Source organism: Meriones unguiculatus, chromosome 7 (genome assembly GCF_030254825.1).
Source record: "Meriones unguiculatus strain TT.TT164.6M chromosome 7, Bangor_MerUng_6.1, whole genome shotgun sequence".
NCBI lineage: Eukaryota > Metazoa > Chordata > Mammalia > Rodentia > Muridae > Meriones > Meriones unguiculatus.
In genome coordinates, this window is record NC_083355.1 from 35,563,566 (window position 1) to 35,581,189 (window position 17,624).

Here is a 17,624-nt window from a genome sequence, read left to right on the forward strand (position 1 = left end):
CTAGTCCCAGTCTGTTCCTCCACTGTCTTCACCGCCTCTGGCCTCTGCTTAGGAGTCTTGCAGGAATGACCTGACCTGGGCTCCTCCTGCCTGGTTCCCCAGTGTCTAGCCTGAAGGATATAGCAGTGTTTGTTGAGAGTAGACTGTTCCAATACATACTCAATATCCCTTCCTGTGTGCTGTGCCTCTAAACAACCTGCAAAGTGAGTGGCAGGGGAAGGAACCAGCCTCTGACTTATCTGTCCTTCGGCTGTCCCCTAGAGGAAGCCCTTCCCACGGCCTGCCTAACGCCCACCCCAACGTCTCCTTCATCACAGGAGGTCAAGTCTTTGTCCCTACTCAGATAAACAAACAAAGCGGGCTGGTGTGTGTGTGTGTGTGTGTGTGTGTGTGTGTGTGTGTAACTCAGAAGGTCCAGGAGCCATGCCCCACCCACAGACAGGCTTGTCTGTGCCCTGATCCTCCCAGGGTCAACAGCAGTAGCCTGGGGATGAACGGTGAGGTGGGTAAGACAGGAAGGCCAAGCTCGCTGCCATCTGTGAATGGCTTTCTCAAGGCTCTGGGAAGCCCGGAGCCCTGCCGGCTGGGCCACGGGCTTCTTCGTCTCTTCCCACCCAGTGCACACGTAAGCTTGGCACCTACAGGTTGCCTCACCCTGGAGCACCGTGAAGGTGTCCGTACGGATATCCCCTGACATCCGGTGAGCTAGCGGCCTCCTCAGTCCAAGCTCACGAAGAACTCTTCCACTCCCCCACCCCCCAGGACTCTGGGTCTTGCGGACCCTTCGTTCCTACCTTCCTTTCCCCTCCCACACAGTCACATCAGAGCCACAGGAAATTGGGCCTGCAAGTGTGCAAGGTGAGAGCCAAGACGGGGAAGTTTATTCTCCAAGAATCATCTAAACACATGGGAGAGTATTTTTAGTGCGTGGCTCCTACCAGGATGCCAAACCTAAACACGGGGAAGGCGAGGTGGCCCTTGGGGATAGACTCAGCAGACCCCGCCCTGTCCCTCGGAGTGGCCTGTCTTCCTGGATGGCTCTGATGAGGAGAGTTGGCTATGGAAGCTTAAGGAGGAACAGCGTGACCCCAGGCTATGACCCCAGGCTGTGACCCCAGGGTCAGACGGGTTTCTTGGCCCCGACTGTACTGCAGCTCCCTCATCTGTGCCGTGGAAGAAGTAAAGCCTCACTCAGAAAATGGTAGAGAGACCCACAGGCAGCACACAGTGGGCTTTCAATAAACGTGCTTCAGAGTCTGTGCTGGGAACCTTCCAGAAAAGGCCCAGTGGACCTCGGGGAAACCTGTCTATGGCCTCTGTGCTTCCCCCCAGGCTCGGCATCTGCAGGGAAGCACGCATGTGCACATACTAGTGTGTGTATGAGCGTGTGCACCCAACACAAGCAGCTAAGGAGATGAAGGAGAAAGCAAGGCCAGCTGACCCCCTACCTTCTCCAGGTGGGGTCAGCACAGAGCCAGTGAGGTCGCTCAGAAGAGGAAGTTCTGCACTCACACACACTGACAGGAAGAAATGGCCCTCCCTCTCCTGTGTGGGACCATGGGCAGGAGAGCAGGCTGCCCACTCAAGTGGCCACCACTGAGCAGCTTTGCCAGAAGGGCCTCCTGGAAGCCAAGAGGCCTGCATGAGCACTACCCCACTCTTTCTTCCACTAGCCAGGTAGCTTTATTACGGGGCCAGCCGGGCAGGAGCTGGTCCCGTCCCGCGCCTTCCCCCCCTCACCCCCCCCCAGGTGGACAAGCCGGACCTCCTCTGGTCACTTGCAGAGAGCTAGAGCTTCCTGGTTCCGAGGCTACTGAAGGCCACGTGGAGGGCAGGGTGCAGGGGGAGGGGAGGGGTGGGAGGAGGGGTAGGAGGAAGAGAAAGGAGGGGGAGGGAGGGGAAGGAATGACTGTACTGACCCCAGAGCCTGGGGAGCAGGCAGCTGAGATCCCCTGCAGGCTTCGTGGGAACTGAGGGAGAGCCGTGCTGGTGGGGGTCACACACCTCCTGTTGACACAGGCTGCCTGCTGTTGCCATGACTACCCAATGCCGCCATCACCACCACCACCACCACCACCACCACCACCACCAGACCACCACCACCACCCCAGCTGCTTGGTCATTGGTGAAGCAGGAAGGTGCTTATTATTGGTCACAAATAGAAAAGGGCAAAGGGGGGGGGGGAGTGGCTGTTTGTCTACCCCGGGCTTAGCTGATCGGGGGTGCTGGGGTCATCACCCCTCACCCACCAAACACCGGGGCCTCCTAGGCTTCAAGTGTCCAAGTGGTTTGCACCTTCCTATGGGGACACACACCTGTCCTCAGCCCTAGTAATCCGGCCCTGGCTCTCCTATTTCCTCAAGGCCTGTGTGAACACCAATGTTGCCATGGATGGTGAGTACTCTCTTTCTTCTGTACACACAAACACACACACACACAAACACATAAACACACCCTGCTGTCCCTCCTTGGGAAAAATCCACTAGGGAGACATAATTCGGGAGGAAGCCTGACTCTTTTCCTGTCACATCTATTGCTGACCCATGAATCCGCCCCGGATTTGAGCCTGGGAACCTGGGAACTGGCTCTGCCCTGCCTTTACCTCTGCAGCTGTGCCACAGGAGACCTACGTCTTGGCCCTGGCGCAATCCCACCGGTGGATATAATACCCAGAGACGGTCTCCTTCCACCCCTCTGGTTGTTGCTGTTCTTCCCTCCCCGCTGCGTCCTGACAGGCCTCCCTGCCTCCCTCCCTCTGTGCCTGAGCACTGTTGAATCCAGATGGCCTCCTTCCCTTGCTGTTGCCTCCCCACCCCCATCCCTGACCATCCATGGAAACTGCAGCTGCCCTTCCTGGTTTCTGTCTTTCCTTCTGACCTCTCCGCCAGTGTGAGTCTTTTGTCCACGCACTGGTCTGAGAACCCCAGGCGGCTCCCTGTCTTGCTGCTGTCACCTGTCCAGTCCCGCAAGCTCAAGAGATACTTGAGCAAATGAGTGAATCTCTGTTCCCAACCACACGCATTCCCAGGCTGCACCTGAGGGTGGCACCCAGCACCTCAAGTCAGCTGCTTGGGCTCCACTGTGGAGCCTCCACCTAGCTTCTGTTCTTGGGCCTTAGTTTCCCCCACTGTAAAACAAAGAACCTGGATCAGAAGCCCTGTGGGTTTTTTTTCTTGTTGGTGTGCCAAGGTACCTGCTCTTTCTGAGGTTGGGTGTATGTTGAGCAGGCATTGGTCTACACAGGCAGGGTCATTCATACCTGTTTGGGAGAAACCTCCAGGCCTCAGGGTCCCTGCCCTGTCAGGATGGGGTGAAGGGAACAGGGTAATTACAGAGCTACGAAAGAAAGAAAGAAAGAAAGAAAGAAAGAAAGAAAGAAAGAAAGAGATTTGTAAAAGGTTTCTCCAAAAATATATCTATATTTTATTTTGTTTCATGGGGGGGGCAGAGGTCAGAGGTCAACATGTTTCTGTCCCTGACCCCTCAAAGGCTGGGAATTTAAATTGTGTGCTACCCATATCTTAATAGTCCCCAAAGTCCAACGTAGGAAACCTAAGGGAAGAGAACCATATCCTCTGAAGGCTGGGGTCAGAGGTCACATATCCGGAAGTGGAGCATCACTGCAGGAAGCTGGCCACCAGGCAGGTGAGTGTAGGGATCAAGAGAGTGGGCAGGGGCAAGGACAGCAGCTGTCCTGGGGCACGGGACCTGAACACCTGGCGATCTCCTAGCTGCTGCAGGGGCCTCACGTTGTCCTTCATATTCAACTTCATTTCTTGGTCATAGTACAGCTTCGTTGAGAATTCCTGGAACTGTGAAAGAGACCCGGCTCAGAAGGCCATGCTCCTCACTGTGTGACCTCAGACCGAACACCTCGCCTCAGAAAGGAAGAGAGGGGGCTCAGAATGACCACCAAGAGTTAAAGTGTGGCATTTGTGGGGACGTGAGCACCACTGTCTTTCCCTTTCCTCTACTCATACTTTTTTTTTTGTCACTATTGCTGTGGTAGAGTGAGCATCCTTTAGCACCAGCTGAAGGACGCCTAGCCCCTGATCCCAGAATATCTGATTCAATAGATCTAGAGTGAACCTAAAAATGGGCGTTTCTAGAATAGAAAATTCTCACTGGCGAAGATGTTGACGTCACGCTTTGAGAATCACCGCTGCGAGCCCAAGGGAGTTTTGGTCCTCTGGGTTTCCTGCTGTCTTTCCAGAGGCTATTGTAAACTTGAGTGTTGTTTGTTGAATGACTTCCTGATACCGCTAAGGAAGTCCAACTTGAGCGCTCCCTGGAATACTAGTTCTCCACACTAACCAGCCAACTCTTTCCCAACTCTTTCTCAACTCTTTCTCTGGAAGCCTATTCTGAGCACCCTTTCTATGACTTCTCCCAGAACCCGCAGGAGAGGGGCAGACAGGGCTTTCTTGCTTGTCTGTCTCCCCCAGTGGAAACAAGGACTGACTCAATGACGCTCATCTCCCCACCCCAGGGACTTGAGGGGCTAGCTCACAGGGCTTTAAGGGGCTAGGCTCCATGCGGGAGACTGCACCTTGGCCCAGGCCTGGGTACCTGGTTTTGGTTGACTTTAATGGGTTCCTGGAACACAGTCCAGATGACGGTCTCACTGCAGTCTGGTGTGGTCAAGGAGCCCAGGTAGCGGAAGTAGTGAACCAGCTTTTCCTTCTGGGGAAGCATGTTCTGCAGGGAGCTCTCCTTCATCGTGGTGGTGTTTGTGTCTAGGGCGGGGGACAAAGTCCCTCACCTGTGGCTCTCTGTCAAGCGGCCGCCCCAGCCCCTCTGCCCCCTCCACGGTGGGAAGAAGCCATCTCCTCCCCCCTCCTGACTCACTGGGTTTGGAGATATGGGACAGGGCCTCCACCAGGGGCTGGAAGCCCTCATTCACCTGGTCTCCCACCTGGAACGGGAGCAAAGGGAGCATGAGAGGGGTCCTGGGGAGCTGCCGGGGACAAGCAGCCCTTTCCGGAGGAGGACAGGCAGCCTCTAGGATTGAGGGGCTGCAGTCCTACCTTCACCATGAATGCTAGCACTGCTATGTTGTCCTTGGCGTCCTGCACCTTATTGCTGGATGGCTCCTTCTTGTGTACGATGTGCATCTAGGAAGGGGGGTGTGGGTGGAGGAATTGTAGGAGCTGGACCACCCGTCTGGCCCAGGGCAGGGCTACACACCCAGAACCCAGCCGAGGCACCAGCTGCAAGGCTTCTCACCTCCATGGCAAAATGTTTCCCATCGATGCTGTGTTCTGAGCCCCGGTCCGACTCCTTTGACCAGTGGAGGTGCAACTGTTCAGCCTGGTACTGGGCGGGGAGGTCTCCTCCAGCAATGGAGATGCCATCTCCCAGCAGCACCTTCACTGGGGGGGCATGGGAACGGGCACAGTCCTCACGCTGCCCCCCCCCCGGCCCTCTCAATCCCTACCCCAGCTCCCAGCTGCGCTATCTGAGGCCTGGGCCCTGAGGGACGGGGTGGGAGATATAGCCTACAGCCTTTTTCTCTGCTCACCTCATCCACTCCTATACCCATGCCGTAATGTCGCCCTGACTTTGACTCCCTCCATGGTGCCCTAGTTGTCCCCAGAGTAATGTCCGAACTCCTCAGCCCTGGTGACCTGTTCTCGGCCTTGGTCAGCTCCTCCCAGCTTCCCTCTATGGCCTCCATCCACACACAGCCACGCCCACTCATGGTTCCCCAAACACCCAGTTTCACGCCTCTGTGCTTTTGCAAAGGTCAGTCCCTCCTTCCAGGAACATTTCCTCCCTTCACCTCAACTGTTGTGATGAAATGACTGAAAACATAACTAGCTAGTGTAGCCTCCTCTCTAGAAGCTTCCCTAGCGGCTCCTCCCACCTCCAGGCCTGAGAAACTCACATCCCCGCAAGAGCTAGCCCTGCCTGGGGACGGCGCCCAGCCCACACAAGACCCACCTGAGTGTTTGTCATTCACGACTTCCCACCTCTTCTTTTGGTTATAGCCAGTGAAGGTGAAGGGCTTCAGGTTGGGGTTGACCTTCGCCTTGGAGGTGTCGATGTTGATGGGAGACTGGTGGTTCTTCTGACAGTCTCCAGGCCACTGGGCAGGCGCTGAGCAGGAAAGAAAGGTCTGAGAGTCAAGGGCACATTGACCCATTGATGTGAGTCAGGGTCTTATGGAATGCTGGTGGGATCTCACAGCAGGGCATGAGTCTCAGAAATTCTGCGCTGGCCGGCCTTCCTTCTCCTCCTCCTCTGACACGCTGATGTAGGTAGGCTGGTGGGTCTGTGATGTGGCTGAGGGTTGGGGGTTGGGGAGGGGGTGGAGGGAGAAGCAGGCTTGCCCTTGATGGCTAAGAGCTTGGGTTGGAGTGACCTCATGCTGCTGAGCTCCAGCTTTCTCAGTGGGGACCTCGACACTAAAAGTAGCTTCCAGGGGGTGTTGGGAAGTTTAAAAGTTGCCGAGTGTGACACAGCTTTTCAGCTTTGGAGACCATGGAGGAGGACTCCCTGGAAGAGCTGTTATGTAAGGAACCTGGACCTGACAACCCCAACATTCAGCTAGGTAGGGGCAAGAGGGGGGCAGTCCCCCAGCACAGCAGGCTACAGGGAAATTGATCAGCTTTCAAAAAAGTGCCAAGGGGCTGGAGAGATGGCTTTTCTTTCAAAGGTCCTGAGTTCAATTCCCAGCAACTACATGGTGGCTCATAACCATCTATAATGAGATCTGGCGCCCTCTTCTGGCCTTTAGGCACACATGCAGGCAGCATACTGCATAAATAATAAAAGTCTAAAAAAAAAAAAAACTAGAAAAAGTATCAAGGGGGCAATGGGAGTGTGGTTCAGTGGTAAAATGCTTCCTGTCTAGGGTGCAGAAGGCCCTGAATACCTCAGCATCCCAACAATGAACAAACTACCAAGAACCATCTCTCACTTCCGCCTCAAAGGGCTCTTGGCCAGACTCAAACCTCCAATGTGCTGCTAATTTAGCTCCCGGTGATAACTCACTGTCTCCTCCTGAGTGCTGGAAGCGCGTGCGCGCCTGTGGGAGGAGCTGACGAGTGACTGGCAGTACTCACCTATACAGTTGCTGTTGGGCTCCTTGGCTTGAATCTCATAGCACCAGTGTTGTTCTGGAACAGAGACAGGAAGAATGTGAACCCTGGGTGTGCCTGTGGGTCCTCCGTACAGCCCCGTGGGCCAGAGCCTGGGGGAAACTCTGGTGTGAAAACCCTGTCTTGGGGTTGGGGTAGAAGGTTTCTGGGGGTGTGGGATTGAGGTCCCCAGAGACTCAGACTTAATGATCATAGGAATGGCTGGGTGTTGGTGGCACACGCCTAAATCTCAGCACTCGGGAGGCAGAGGCAGGCGGATCTCTGTGAGTTGGAGGCCAGCCTGGCCTACAGAGCGAGTTCTAGGACAGCCAGGGCTACACAGAGAAACCCTGTCTTGAAACCCCCCTCCAAAAAAAAAAAATAAAAAGAAACAAATGAAATAAAACAATCATAGGAAAGGCAGCAACAGAGACGGCTCATGTGTTGCCCAGGGTGCTAATCTTCAGAGCTCTCTCTCTCTCTCTGAGGTGGCTCAGCTCTGTCCTTGATTGCTTAGCCTCTTGTCCCTCTTCCCTCCTGCCCATATAACCAAAGAGGAGGCTCAATTGAGAATGAAGAATTAGGACCATCCTCCTTTCTGGAACAATGGAATGCCTTCCAGCCTTCCGGCCAGGCTGCTTTGCAGAAGTGGGGAGGGGCTGCTGATCTAGGCACATTCAAGCATTCTGCTCCATTTTTCCTGTAGAACCAAACCTGCTCTAAAGATAAGGTGTCCAAGAGAAACAGACCGATGACAAAAAGACACACAGAGGTCTACAGGAGAAAACTAGTCAGTCACACACACACACATACACACACAGAAAGAGAGAGAGCAACATGCTTTTTCACCAGGGTGAATGAAGCACTTCACTCAAAACTAGAATTCTGACAGAGCCACTTAGGAGCCCTGTGTTTAAGGATGCTCACCTACTCTCTTTGGTTTTATCATCTGTAAAATGGAGCTAACCTGGCCACCCATGAGACAAGGATTAAAGGAGAGATGGTATGGACCCCCCAACCCCGGCAGCCTATAGTCACTCAGTAAGTTCACAGACAACTCCTCCCCTCCTCCCTGGCCTCCTGTCAGTGAGCAGATGGGCAAAGCTAAGCCAAGGCGGGAGAGGAAGAGACCATGGCGTGAGTTGGAAAGAATTCATGGATGAGGACATTCCTAAGAAAAGTGTCGTATCCCACTCAGCAATGAGTCCCTGGCGCTGAATCACCAGCCTTTCCCTTCTGGGAACTTTGTGGGGTTTGGGTTTTGTTTCGTTGTTTCTTTTTTTTCTTCCAGTAGCTGGGAATCAAACCCAGGGCCTTGCTTGTGCCATGCAAGTGCTCTACCGCTGAGCTATAGACCCAGCCCTTGCTTTCTTTGAGATAGCATCCCCCTCTGTAGCTCGGTCTGGGATTCTAGGTGTGAACCAATGTGCTGCTAGCCTCCCTATCTTCTTGTCTGAAACTCTGCAACCCCAAGTCCCATAGGAGCCGTCCCTGAAATGGGGGCAAGGTGAGGAGGGAAGCTTAAGACTCACGCTCTTGGTAGCCAGGAGGAACAAGATCCTAGGCTGGAAGAGTGAGCCCTGTAGGAAACTGGCCTCCAAGGGACACTTTGGATTTTCTACTTTCCTAGCTGTAGATCAGAGTTCATTCCTGATGTCCAGCTGGCATGGCCTTGTTTAGCAGGATCTTCCCAGTGGGAGCTGCTGCCCAGGGGGATGGGGGGTGGGTGGGAGGGGAGTATGCATGAGCCCACTATGCAGAGAAGGAGGGGCCATGGCCCGTTAGGTGAGGCGACTGTCTGTTGCCGTCCTTCCCAGCCTGCTCTGGCTCTATTCTGCCTATTGCTCAATCTCTGCAGAGAAACATTCCTTTGAGCCTCAGGGCCCTCCAGGGACAGAGGCACCACTCCAGACTCTCAGAGCAGTCGCTCAGGGACGAGAGGGGCTGTGATGGGCTTCCTGGGTCACTGGGCCTCCGAGGGCCCGGAAGTAGAACAGGCTTCCATGAAGAGCAGTGGGAGCGCAGCCCCCCCTTGCACTTGGGGCCTAAGGGGAAGCTATTCCTGGAGAAGACCAGCTCTGAGGGCCAGCACCCTCAGGTGTGCTCCAGGGGGAGCCCCTCTGGGCATTTCTCAGGAATCCTCTCTGCCCCAGCTCCGTGGTTCATAGTGTAACCTCTGATCCACTGTCTTAATCATAGAGACTTTTGACCTGCTTGGCTGAACACTCTTGTAACTACCCTCTCTTCGGGAGGTGGTGGCCAGAAAAACATAATGCTGATGAGGCAGAGGCCAGGGGTCACATCTGCATCTTACAGTCAGGTGGCGGCCGGGCTCTGGTCAGCTCAGGCTCCCACACTTGCTTCTGAAGGGCAACCATGGCGGGAGAATAACAAGCCTTTGGTCACGCCCACGAAAGAGGAGAGAGGCTCCCAGCTGTGTCCTGCCTAGCCCCAGACCTAGCAGCGGGCTTAGAGACAAAACACTGCCCGTCACACAGCCACTGTCCTCTTCCCCTACTTCTACACCCGCCCCTCCCCCTTCTAAGGTAGGTCTTTATTTTGGCTCATGGCTGGGGGGGGCGCTTTAAGGGAGGACTGACTTTTAATGGACCTTGCTCACCACCCCACCCTCACTCTGAGGGAAGCGGGAAGATTCCTGCAACCAGCTCAGCAGAACCCGAGTGTCCTGGGCAAAGTCTCCGCACTTCCTGGCTAGAGGGTCTGGGACACCGGAGGAGGGAGCTATCCTCTCTCTGTGTCTGTCTCTCTCTCCGCAATCCCTGCAGGACAATGGGTGAAAGATGGTGGTCCCTGCACCAAAAAAAAAAAAAAAAAAAAACGGGACCAGCTTGTGTGAAGAGGTCAGCTGAGGTGGGCTCGTGCCTGCACCGCCCCAGGTCGCCGCCCAGGCCTCCTGACTACCTTGCAGGGCGTTTCTGTCCGGAGCCCGAGGGCACTGCCTAAACTCTCCTACCCTTTATCCTTAGAACAAGCACCCCAGGAGCAGAATTACTAAACCTGCTTTGTAAAAGGACAGAACACGTTAAACGACTTCCCCAAGGGCAACAGCTAGGAGGTGCCCGCTAATTAAAAAAAAATAAAAAAAAGTTTTTCTTCCTACTAAGTCGTTTCAGATGTCCAACCTTACCTCCCCCCACCCTTCTGCCTTAACGTTGTGTTAGTTGCTCTTTTCCCACCCCTAGGAGGGAGCTTTGGAACTGTTGCTAGATGCCTCACATCATCCCCCAAAGCTAAGTCCCTCTGGCAATGGAGAACACTCTGTCTCTCTTCCTCTGCGGCTAGAGCTCCCTCCGCCGCCCCCACCCCCATTCCAAGGGCAGAGCACCTAACTCAGAATGGGAGGTTCGGCCTGCTGGACGGGAAGGCTTGCCTTGAGGACTGATTGGCGAGGCCTTTGTGGAGAGCTCCGGGGTAGCGGAGAAGGTGCCAGCCGCTAGAACCGCCTTTAGCTCCTTATCAAATATTAACACGCCTCTACCGCCACCTCCCACCTGGAATAATTAAGAGCTCGTTCTCACCATTAATCTTTAAACGAAAATCACCTTGTCCGGAAAGACCGGCTCGGCCGGGGACTTGGGTCTCAGGATGCCCCCCGGCCAGGCACCCAATCCAGCGCCGGGGGTAGGGGAGAAGGGAGCTTGAAGCCCAAGAGGCCAGGACCCCAGGGTCAGGAGAGGGGAATCCCGGGACCCCAATAAACCCAACCGGCTGCGCTTGTTCTGGCCGGACCACAGCTATCGGCCCAGAGTCCCTGCAGGACCGACGGCCGCTTGCCACCCACGGGTGCGGAGAGGAGAGTGGGTCCAGGCGGCTCGGGGACGCATCTCCGCCACGGACCTCGCCACGGCGGGCGCCCCACGGCCGCGCACTGGCGGGCGCGCTCCCCCGCAGCCGCCTGCGGACACGTGTAGGCGCACACGCTTGCGCGCATGGTCAGGTCCGCTGCACGCTCAGGGCTCCTGGCAGGGACCACGAGCGGCCGGAGCGCGCTGGCGAGGGGAGCGGGGACCGAGGGGCGCAGAGGGTCACCCCAGGGTACCTGCGGTAGAGCCGGCCGCGCAAGCCAGCGCCAGCAGAACGAGAAACGGCTGCATGGTGCCTGATGGCAGAGACGCTGCTGCCCAGCCCGGGGTCAGGCACCGACGAGAGCCACCGCAGGCGTCGCGAGCACGCGGGTCGCGGCTTTATAGCGGAGCCACGACGGGAGGGAGCCCCGACAGCGGGACGTGGGAGGCGGCTCCTCCTCCTCCTGGCGGAGCCTCCCCTCTCCTCGTCCAGTCTCAGGTCTGAAAGAATCCTCTCCCCGCCTACCCGGCTGCCTTCTCTCGGGCGGTGAAGGACCCCACGCCCGGTCCTCATCTTCAGAGCTTGGAGGTGGGGGCTGACCACCCTGGCCCCGTCCTGCTCCTGATCACTGATCGGGAACGGAGACGGGCAATCCTCAGGTACCTGACCCTCAGAGGTGTCTTCCCGGACCCGTAGCTCCCATTACGTTGCCACCAACCACTGTACAGAGTCTCCTTGCATGCATCCTTGGAAGGAGCTTGATTTGGGGCAGGGTGAATGGAAGCGGCCTTGGGGAGACAGAGCATGCGGAGGGTTTGTTGAAGAGGAGCCCTGCGAGAGGCTACCTCAGGCAGCCGTAGCAGATTCTCAAGTCTCGTCGCTTTTTCCTCCCGGGCTGTTCCAAACTTGATTCTGTTTTGTGTTTTATTTCTCGGCACTGGAGATGTTGCTGCTGCTCCTCTTCCTTCTCCTCCCCCCCCCCTTTTCCTCCTTCTTCCTTTCCTCCTCTTCCTTTTTCTTCTTCGTCATTGTCGTCATCGTCCTCCTTCTCCTCCTCCCCCTTTCTTTATTTCTCATGCTAGGCAAGCACTCTACCTCTGAGCTACATCCAAACTCAATTCTCAGGAAACCAAGACCCGTCTTGCAACCGTGAGCCAAGCTCCCCAAACTGCTGTTTACAGCTGTTCCTTGTGCTTAGCCAAGATGAGATGGAGTGGAGAGGAGGAGGGCTGAGAAGGGTATGGGATTAAGGGGACAGGAAAGTGAAGTGTGTGGTGGTGGCGGCGGTGGTGGTGGGGAGACAAAATCGGCTTGTAAAGTGGCTTGCTAGGACACCCCCCGGTGTCACAGGGGGAAGGGGGCCTGGGTGCCATTGGGGTCTTCTGATCTTGTAGATGAGAGTTGGGAAGAGGAAAAAAACAAAAACAAAAAAAAAACAAGGGTGTGAATGTACCCTTAGTTCTCCCATCACTCAGGGAGAGTCCTCAGCAGAGTAAGATTCCTCGAACAGTATCCAGAGAAATGAAGTACTTGTTTCCAGGCAAGAACGTCCTGACAGCCCTCTCCGTGGAGGTCCACTGCACACCTCACAGGGAGTCCCCGTGCATCTCTGGGAAGCTAGGAATCTGGGTCCGGGCTGGGTAGATGGACAAGGAGCCAGGCAGTACACCTGGACTCCCCCATCAACAGGAAGCCCCGTTTTTTCTGGTCCAGCTACTTCCCTATCCGTTGCCAAATTCTCATCACCCTCTCCCTGCCTGGACACCAGCCTTTGAACCTCTGAAGAGGAACGGCTCCATCAGAACAATCCAAGCAATGGGGCTTCCTCCCTGGTTGGAGTCTGGCTTACTCCTCTCTCTGGCCTAGGATCACACAACCTACAACCTACCCGGGGAAGCTTTGATCCTACGGAGAGGTTGGGGGAGGGGTGTGCCCATCAGGCTTAGGGTCTCATTGTCTGCTCTGCTCTGGAATTTAACCTCTGACCTGGGATCATGACATTCCACCCTCTTTGAGCCTTATTTGGAGAGTGGGTTTGTGTTTGTGCGGCTGAAAAATATCTGTTTCAGGAACGAAGGGGGAGGAGTTAAGGATCCAGGGTGTCACCCAGGTCAAGCCCCCGACAAACTGGAGACATTTGCTAGCCTGAACAGGATACTATCGATCACTGATTCTATATTCATTTCAAAAGACCCTGGAGAGAGGAATGTGGGAGGCCAGGATGTGTTCAGGCTGCGGGGTGGCCCCTCTGAGGAAGGTACTTCTGAGGACACACACCAGCTATGATACCTCAGAGGCTCACCAGTGTTTCTATCTGACACCTCTGACTCCCCAGCTTTCCAGGTGCCCCGGCTATCACATCCTCCTCCCCACCCCCATCTTCCCCTGTCCTATCATTTCCAGTCCTATCTCCAGTCCTGGCCTGCCATAAACCTGTCACGTTGTCCAAGCATCTGGGGCCCAGCTTCCTCCAAAAGGAACCAAGCCTGATCTAGGATAATAAGAGAACTGGTCACTGGGGTGGCCCAGGGACTTAGTGGACCAATAAAGCTGCCAGCCCAAGCAACTCGATGGGAAAGCCCTGAGGCACGAAGTAAAAAACTCAATGTCCGGAGTTCAAGTCATTGCTCAGGGATGGCCTTGGGCAATTCCCCCCCCCCCCCCCGCCATTGCAACTTCCTCCTCTATAAAGGGGGGTGGCTCAGTGGTAATCATACCCCCATGACTTTTGCCAATAAACAGTTACCAGGAACCACCCAGTCTAGGTTTTCAAGACCAACTTTGTTAGGGCCTGGGTGTGACTGCTGGCCCAAAGGATATCCAAAGATGAGTCATGGTTCTTGTCCTCAGGTTTTCATTTGTGTGGCCGCGTCTGCGACTGGGGGGGGGGGCGGGGGAACTAATGACTCCACCTGAGGTCAAAGTGAAGCAGAAGAAAAAGACAGAACAAATTATGGGGACCGGAGAAGGGAAAGGAACTGTTGTTATTTTTTTAAATGATGCACACAACAGATAGGATATAAAAGAGGTTTATTGGATAGAGATGGAGAGAGAGAGAGAGAGAGAGAGAGACACGGTGAGGGCTACCCACCCCCAGAGAAAGGAGAGAGAGCAAGAACAAGAGAGGTAAGGGGCAGAGGTTCATTTCTAGCTCCTATATATATAAATAAACATTTATAAATAATATATTTATAATAAATGTATATATAAATTTATAATATTTATATAATATATAAACAATTATTTATATAATATATTTATAATAAATGTATAAAGGAGCTTTAATTATATAATATAATTATTATATATGTATTGTATAATATATTTTATATATTATATGTCATATATAATTAAAGCTCTTTTTTTTAAAAAGATTTACTTATTATGTATACAGTGTTCTGCCTGCATGTGTGTCTGCATACCAGAAGAGGGCACCAGATCTCATTGTAGATGGTTGTGAGCCACCATGTGGTTGCTGGGAATTGAACTCAGGACCTTTGGAAGGGCAGCCAGTGCTCTTAACCTCTGAGCTATCTCTCCAGCCCCCTAAAGCTCCTTTTTTAATAATTAAAAAAAAAAAGAAATGAGGAGCTTGGACTGCTTCTCATGTAAGGCAAGTTAAAGTATATAAATGGGTTCATTGGAAGCAGCTCTTGGTTGCCATGCAAGGGGTTAAGAGAGAAAGAGGGGAAAAAAGTAGGAGCACCAAAATGTGCTCCTACATGGTGAGGAGGAGAGGAAGCACCTGCCCTGAAAGTTTAGGATAGAAGGTCAAGTTTGCCAGCCATACCCAGAAGCAGGGACTGAGGAATGCTGGGAGAACCTGGAGCTGTGGGGCCTGGGCCTGAAACACACCATTCCAGCCTTTTGTTGAGAATAAGTGGGTAATTTATTCTCTTCTGGCTACTTCTTGCTGACACTAGGGCACCTGTAGAGAGGTCCAAAGGCTGAAATGCTGGCCAAATCCAGGAAGAACAGGCTGTTTCGATGCTGTCCAGGGTCTGTGAGAACATCCGTGGCTGGGAGGGAAAATGCAGGTCCAGCTGGCCACAGTCTGTGAGTTTGGAACAACTGTGGTAGCTGCTTTGGTGCTGTCGTGGATGTAGGAAACATCTAGGTCTGGCAGGATACTGGAACATATATATAGGCAGAGACAAAGTTAAGAAGGTCATGGGAAAAATTCCTTTAGGTGCACATCTAAAACTTTTGGGAGAGCAAACAGAAGATTTGGAAGAGCCTTGAACACGGGAACCTCCATTTACCCAACCTCTGACAGTAATTTTAAAAGTTTTGTTTTGGATCTGTCATCTAAGGAATATTGAGGTTGCAATTTTGGTTGCAGAGGCATGTAAGCTGAGAGGCCCTTAATATAGGTGCTAGGTATAGAAATCTGAAATTCTCTAAAAGACATCCCATAGGAGAATCCTGAGGAATGGACAAATGGACTAGTCAGTGATCTGTCAAGGCCTCCCAAGACCAAGGTTTGCCTCAGTAGATTAGTAGGGTACATCATAGGTTACTAGGCAACCGAGAAGCAGGCTGCTTACATGCTAATAGGAGCTCGTTAGCCTAGGGTCTGGTTGAAGTCTTTCCTTAGCTTCAAGAATTCCAACACTTTTTGCTTCTCTCCTTATTTGTAAACCTGCAGTTTAGGAATCTCACCAGAAACCACCATTATAGAAGCTGTCCTGGTGGTGCACACCTGTAATCCCAGCACTCAGCAGGGCAGAGGCAGGAGGATCTCTGTGAGTTCGAGGCCAGCCTGATCTACAAAGCAAGTACAGCCAAGGCTCCATAGAGAAACCCTGTCCCGGAAAAAACAAAACAAAAACAAACAAACCCCCTGTTATAGAGCAAAAGGATTTGTTCTTTGAGCCACTAAGTGGTTCTTGGTTTTAGCTCCAGATGTCACCTCCAGAAACACCCCATAATCTCCCTTACCAAAGAGAAAATAAAAGGCCAGTGACACGGCTCAGTGGGCAAAAGCACTTGCTGCCATGCCGCCAGCCTGAATTCCATCCATCCCCATCCCACGAAGCGGAAGGAAAGAACCATCTCCTGAAAGTTGTCCACTGAGGTACACACACCACACACACACACACACACACACACACACACACACACAGAAATACATGCATTTTAAAGAGTCAGGGGGAAAGTAAAGTGGTCTTAGAGCCACCAAACGTAGCTAATGCTAAGATGCTTAACCGTGTCTCCCCTCACCCACTCTTAGGTGTGTCATGTCCCCTTCCAGGGTGCTTCTCCTTCCCTTGACCTTCTCTTCCCACCATGGTTCAAAGCAACTCGCCTTTGAGAAGCCCACGGCCGTGCTCTGAGGTGTATTTTTATTCTTTTCTTTGGTGCGTTTCTCTCTATTTTTAGTAATGCCCAACTCTGCTTCATACTGGCTATTTATGAACGTCTTTCTCATGTCAGAGACTTGTGTAGGATTTGTATCCCAGGTTTGCCTGAATCCAGCTTTTTAAAAGATGAAGGGAACTTTTCCGGTCACCTCGAGCAACAATGCGGTGTTCTGCCTGACATCTTTGGGGGGCTTTGAATGGGCTCTGCCTCAAGCATTGTTGATGAGTTCCCCTCACCACGGCAGAGCTGCTCTGCTTGGTTTCTCTGCTTCTGTCTCTGAGTAATAAACCCATGTAGTGTTTACTTTATTTTTATACTGTTTTTAAAGATGATTTTTATTTGTGTGAATGTGTGTGTGTGTGTCACACACCGAGACACACATGCTCTACCATACGCATTCGGAGGTCAGCGACAATTTTCAAGAGTTAGTTCACTCTCTTCCCGCCACCACATTCCTGGGTTCAAACTCAGACCATCAGGCTTCGACACAAGCACCTTCACCCACTGAGTGGTCTCACAGGCCCCTGTGGCATGTTTGATGAGTGCCACGAGCAACAAAGATAGAAATCCCCTAAAGTCGTTCTTACCCAAGTGCTGGGTCAGAGGGAACAGTTCACCTTTATCTGAGAGGACATCACCATGGAGACTGACCCATTGATGGCTACGCTCCTGCCTCCAGGAGAGCAGCCCAAGATACCATGAGTGAGCAAGCTACTCCCACACACACTGGCAATGGCCGAGTCTGGGTGTGTGTGTGAAGTGATGGCTTAGCACCTAAGAGCACTGACTGCTCTACCAGAGGACCCAGGTTTGATTCTCAGCACCCACATGATGGCTCACAGCCATCATAGCTCTAGTCCCAGGGGCTCTGACTCCCGCTTCTGGTCTCAGCCAGTACAAGGCATGCTTGTGGAGCTCACACCCACGTGCAAATAAAAACCCATACACACAAAACAAAAAGAATAAAAGGATGACCACTTCTGTAATCTTTTGATCCTGAAATCTTTTGTGTTGGGGGTAGTGTGTGTGTGTGTGTGTGTGTGTGTGTGTGTGTGTGTGCAGTGGTGTGCATGCTGAGGCCAGAGGTCAGCTTTGGGCACTGTTCCTCAAAAGCCATCTGCTTTGTGGCCCACTCGTAAGTTAGTATGAGTGTGTGTGTGTGTGTGTGTGTTATACATGTCACAGCATGTGTGGAGGTCAGAGGACAACTTTCAGGAGCCTTTCACTGTGTGGGTTCTGGGGGTGAACTCATTTAGTCAAGTTTCGGGGCTGAGCCAGCTCACCAGCCCCCCCCCCTTTGTTTTCTGAGATGAAACTCTCAATGGGACCTGTCACTTGCTGAGATATGGGCCTGGCCCTGCCTTCCCAGCA

At 53.2% G+C, this 17,624-nt stretch overlaps 1 protein-coding gene across 1 annotated transcript; it reads right to left on the reverse strand.

Annotated features, from left to right (window-relative positions):
• Window positions 1-3,403: 3,403 nt before the first annotated feature.
• On the reverse strand, window positions 3,404-11,316 carry Ca4 (carbonic anhydrase 4). Its single transcript, XM_021648383.2, has 8 exons — window positions 11,143-11,316; window positions 7,068-7,121; window positions 5,944-6,099; window positions 5,227-5,372; window positions 5,028-5,114; window positions 4,849-4,915; window positions 4,570-4,736; window positions 3,404-3,812 (listed from the first exon to the last, which is right to left on the reverse strand). The coding sequence occupies exons 1-8, from the start codon at window positions 11,195-11,197 to the stop codon at window positions 3,618-3,620; spliced, it is 927 nt and encodes a 308-aa protein (XP_021504058.1). The 5' UTR covers window positions 11,198-11,316; the 3' UTR covers window positions 3,404-3,617.
• Between the last annotated feature and the right edge of the window lie 6,308 nt (window positions 11,317-17,624).